Genomic DNA, 4,859 nt, shown 5'->3' on the forward strand with positions numbered 1-4,859 from the left:
GACAAGGCCAAGACTCATTATGATGCCAAGAAGCAGCAGAACCAAGAGCTGCAGGAGCAGCTGCGGGGCCTGGAGCAGCTGCAGACAGAGAACAAGGAGCTGCGGGCTGAAGCCGATCGGCTGGGCCGGGAACTGCAGCAGGCCGGGCTGAAGACCAGGGAGGCGGAGCAGACCTGCCGTCACCTCACCGCCCAGGTGCGCAGCCTGGAGGCACAGGTAGGGCCCTGGCTGCACTGATGCCCTCCTCTCCTCAGCCACCCCTGCTTAGGCCTCCCTTCACTCTCCCTCGGCTCTTTTTCCCAGGTTGCCCACGCTGACCAGCAGCTTCGGGACCTGGGCAAGTTCCAGGTGGCGACTGACACCTTAAAGAGCCGGGAGCCGCAGGCTAAGCCTCAGCTGGACTTGAGCATTGACAGCCTGGATCTGAGCTGCGAGGAGGGGACCCCACTCACTATCACCAGGTCAGGAGGCACCCTTCCTCCCTCTGTCTGTTGTCCTTTGAGCGCCCCCTGTTTATCAGGCTGTATCCTGGGCACTGGGGCTGTGAGATAAATAAAACGTGAACCCTTTGCCCTCTGGAAGCTTATTCTTAGAGAAAAATAAAGTATTAGAGGTATTAGACCAGATGTTTGTATATAGCACAGTGGGAGTAAATAAAAATGAGAGGTCAGAAAAGGCTTCATGGAGGCTGTCACTCCTGCTCTGAGTCTTGAAAGAAGCCGTAAGGGTGTGTCTGATGGATGGAGGAGGGTGGTGAGAGCAGAGGCCGAGAAAGAGCCTGGATGGGCTGGAACATGAAGTTGCAAGGGCTTGGGCCCAAGTCCCCGAGGACCGGCTGGACTCCCCACTGAGTGGGGGGTGAGCACATGTGTTGAGGAGCACATGGTCCGGTTTGCATCTTAGAAAGCCTGTCCTGATAGGGGAAAACTGAGACTTTAATAAAAACAATAAATGTGTTTTTAGACACTTATGTGTGTCAGACACTTATAAACACCTGAAAAGTATTCATTCATTTATCCCTTAACAACTCTGAGGAAGCGTCTATGATTATCTCCTTTCACAGATGAAATTGGGGCAGAGGGGCGGTCACTTGCCCAAGGTGCCACAGTGGCAGGGCTAGGCTTGAACCTGGGCAGCCTGGCTCGAGTCCTTGTTTGTCTCCACTCTGTCTCTCAGAGGCTGTTGTAAGTCTAGGTGAGAGGGGGCGAGGCAGGCAGGGAGGGGCGTGAGAGTGGAGTATGGTGTGGTTAGGAGAGCTCTCAGGAGACTCACTCGCTGATTGGGTTTGGCAGGAGAGGGAAGAGGTAGGACTGTGCCTGTGTTCGTGGCTGGGGGCTTGGGTGGAGGCTGCCCCTCCCAGCTCCTACTTGCTGAAATAGGAGATGCAGGAGGAGGAAAAGACAATGGACTTGGTTTGGGACATGTTCATTAGTTGTGGAATCCATGGGGGAGGTCTGGGGCTGTGGATATATGGGTCTGGGAGCAGGGTTTGGGAATTGCCAGTATTGAGTTCAGAGAGCCATGGAGTGGATAGGCTCACCAGGGATGGAGAATGGATGGAAGGCCAAGGTCAAGAACTCTCCTTGATACCTGTGAGAAATCAGAGAGGGTGGGGTGCTTGACCTAGTCTTCTTGTAATAATAAATGTAGGACTTGGTCGCTTTGGAGCAAAGGGATGGACAAAATGCCTTGTAGCCCCAGGAATGGCACCTCAGCAGATGTTTTCCCCACAGCAAGTTGCCTCGTACCCAGCCAGATGGCACCAGCATCCCTGGAGAGCCAGCCTCGCCCATCTCCCAGCGTCTGCCCCCCAAGGTAGAATCCCTGGAGAGTCTCTACTTCACCCCCATCCCCGCTCGGGGTCAGCCTCCCCTGGAGAGCAGCCTGGACTCCCTGGGGGATGTCTTCCTGGACTCAGGCCGGAAGACCCGCTCCTCTCGTCGGCGCACCACGCAAATCATCAACATCACCATGACCAAGGTCAGGCTGCTGCAAGTGGGGCTGCAGGGTAGCAATGCTTGCTTCCTCCCAAGGGCATCTTTCCATCGGGTCCTCAAAACAGCCTCAAGAAGCAGGCAGGGCTGACCAGTCCATACCCACAGATGGGAAAGCTTAAGGGTGGTGACTTGCTTAGGCCTCTGGTAGAAAGGGGCAGGGCTGGACTTGGCTGCCTGTCCACTGACTCTAAGGCTGCCGTCCTCTCCGTGTACAGCAATGACCCTGTGAAGGCTTAAGGGAGACAATGTGGAGAAGTTGCAGTCCAGCCCGTGCCTCCCCGCACACCCCTGGGTACACCCTTGGGTAGCTGAGATGCGTTGTGGTTGCCCAGTGGGCTGCCTGCCTGGCTGGGGGCTCTGGTCCTTGTTTCCATAGCACTAGGAGGTTGGGGAGGAGAGGAGGGGGGCATCTCTGGTGGGGAGAAGCTGGAGAAGTTCTAAAAGATGGTCAGGGCCCTGGCACACTTGGGCGGAAGGACACTGTGGGATGAACCCGACAAGCTCAGGAGACGTGAGTTCTAGCCCCAGCTCTGCCGCTTCCTTGCTTTGTGCCCTTTGGGCCAGTCACTTCATTCCTTTGCACCTCACTTCAGGTCTGATGCACTCTGCCTTCCCTCCCTCAAAGCATTGTTAACAGACTCAATGGAAAAATGGACAGAAAAGAGTCTTGACAGCCTCAGCACCTTGTGTGGGATTCTGGCAACAAGGCCCATTTCTTGCAGAAGTGCAGCTAAGGACCCCATGCAAGGCAGCGTGGATACGTGCAGCCGTGGGGTCTGAGGCGCTTCGGGAAGGGGAACGGGAGGCTTCTTGATGGGGTGTCAGGGCCCCTTTCCCTACTACAACAGGTGCATCCTCTCTTCTAGAAGCTAGATGTGGAGGAGCCAGACAGCGCCAACTCCTCCTTCTATAGCACGCAGTCTGCCCCTGCTTCCCAGGCTGGCCCGAGAGCTGCCTCCTCCACCCAGTCTCTAGCCCGCCTGGGCTCTCCCGACGACGGCAACTCGGCTCTGCTAAGCCTGCCTGGCTACCGGCCCACCACTCGCAGCTCCGCTCGCCGCTCCCAGGCTGGGGTGTCCAGCGGGGCCCCTCCAGGTGAGGGGATTGTGGGGACTTAACACACCCAAAGATTAGACTGGAAGCAGATCCTGGCACAGGGAAGGGACAAGCTTTTAAAAACCCAAGGCTGGCTTCCTGGCCGCCACCCAGCACCTCACCTGCCTCTCCTCCGTGCAGTCTGAGGGTCTTGCCTGTTGTCACATCAAGGGGCTGTGCTGGGCAATAACACTGATGTCATTCTCAGCCAGGCTATAAACCAGAAAACACATGAAGGGCCTGCCAGAGAGGCCAGACTGGCCTGGGAGCTACGCTCAGATTCTTTTCTGAGGCTCTTGCCTTCAGGGACCACTCTGGGTATCGATTCCTGGCCCTCCATTAGTTTCTCTCGGTGTCACAGCCTCTGCATATGACCCCAGGGAGGAAGCAATGAGCCAGTCCCCAGGGTAGGGATGGTCTGTGAGCCCCGAGCCTGAATCTGCAGCACTGAGCAGAGCAGGGTTCTGGGGTGCTAGGCTTGAAGTTCAAGGGCTAGGTGCATGGGAGTGGTGGCAGCAAAGGCTGGCGGGATGCTATCTCCCCCCTCTCCTCCTGGCCTTCCAGCCCCACTTGCTCCAATTTCCTCACCCTCCACAGGCAGGAACAGCTTCTACATGGGCACTTGCCAGGATGAGCCTGAGCAGCTGGATGACTGGAACCGCATTGCAGAGTTGCAGCAGCGCAATCGAGTGTGCCCCCCGCACTTAAAGACCTGCTACCCTCTGGAGTCCAGGGTGAGCTCTGGGGCCCCCTGCCATGGACCTGCCCCTGCTGGCTCACCTCTTCCTCGTCATCCCACCCCAGTGCCCTGGCCTGCCGAGGAGGGTGACCTGCTTCCAGTCAAATAGCTGGCAGGGAGGGAGCTCAGGGGTGAAGGTCCTGTGGGTGGGCAGGAGCTTGAAGAGGTCTCTTGGGACTGCTCTTTGCAGCCATAGTGGAGGGCGTAGGTGGGGAGCTTTTTGCGATAGGAAGGCTCTAGCTGCTCCACAAGCTAGGCCAGTGAAGAGAGTTCTGGGGCGGTCCTGCTCCACCTCCAAACAGCTTGGCTCCACCGACCACTTTTTCTACCCCACACAGCCTTCCCTGAGCCTGCCTACCATCACAGATGAGGAGATAAAAACTGGTGACCCCCGGGAGACCCTGCGCCGAGCCAGCATGCAGCCAGCCCAGATAGCTGAGGGCGCTGGCATCACCACCCGGCAGCAGCGCAAACGGGTCTCCGCAGAGCCCCACCAGGGCCCTGGCACCCCCGAGGTGGGTGACGTCGGCTCCCATGTCTTTTCCAGCACGTTTGCAAAGTTGATTAGCGGGGAGGCTCCTGGCTCAGAAGGGGGACGGGTGCTGGTTGGACACGGTCTACTTGTCCTCTTGAGCTGTCTGGCTTAACTGTCCTCTTCCCCATAGTCTAAGAAGGCCACCACCTGTTTCCCACGCCCCATGACTCCCCGGGACCGACATGAAGGGCGCAGACAGAGCACTACCGAGGCCCAGAAGAAAGCAGCTCCAGCTGTTGTTAAACAGGTTAGTCAGGGGCTGAAGGGAGACCCTGGAGGGGCCTTGCTGGCAGAGCCCTGGAGCAGCAGGTTGGCCTGGGAGGCCAGTGGCACCCCCAGTTTGACAGCCTCTCCCTACAGGCTGACCGCCGCCAGTCGATGGCCTTCAGCATCCTCAACACACCCAAGAAGCTCGGGAATAGCCTTCTGCGGAGGGCAACCTCTAAGAAAGCCCCATCCAAGGCCTCCCCCAACCCCCGCAGTGGGACCCGCC

General features: G+C 57.9%; 2 protein-coding genes across 8 annotated transcripts in view; one reads left to right on the plus strand and one right to left on the minus strand.

Annotated features, from left to right (window-relative positions):
- The window catches only part of NUMA1 (nuclear mitotic apparatus protein 1), a 75,396-nt gene that overhangs the window by 69,297 nt on the left and 1,240 nt on the right, over positions 1–4,859 (plus strand). For 5 of the 7 annotated variants that reach the window (XM_024731807.1, XM_024731805.1, XM_024731806.1 and 2 more), the window contains 8 exons: positions 1–216; positions 304–461; positions 1,734–1,980; positions 2,864–3,092; positions 3,690–3,826; positions 4,170–4,346; positions 4,497–4,613; positions 4,727–4,854. In XM_024731807.1, coding sequence (XP_024587575.1) covers positions 1–216; positions 304–461; positions 1,734–1,980; positions 2,864–3,092; positions 3,690–3,826; positions 4,170–4,346; positions 4,497–4,613; positions 4,727–4,854 — 1,409 coding nt within the window. The remainder of the gene's footprint in view (positions 217–303; positions 462–1,733; positions 1,981–2,863; positions 3,093–3,689; positions 3,827–4,169; positions 4,347–4,496; positions 4,614–4,726; positions 4,855–4,859) is intronic. The other 2 variants (XM_024731810.1, XM_024731808.1) reach the window with 2 other exon arrangements.
- The window catches only part of IL18BP (interleukin 18 binding protein), a 14,452-nt gene that overhangs the window by 3,687 nt on the left and 5,906 nt on the right, over positions 1–4,859 (minus strand). The window lies entirely within an intron of this gene.

Source organism: Neophocaena asiaeorientalis, unplaced genomic scaffold, assembly GCF_003031525.2.
Source record: "Neophocaena asiaeorientalis asiaeorientalis breed wild unplaced genomic scaffold, Neophocaena_asiaeorientalis_V1.1 scaffold232, whole genome shotgun sequence".
Taxonomy (NCBI): Eukaryota; Metazoa; Chordata; class Mammalia; order Artiodactyla; family Phocoenidae; genus Neophocaena; species Neophocaena asiaeorientalis.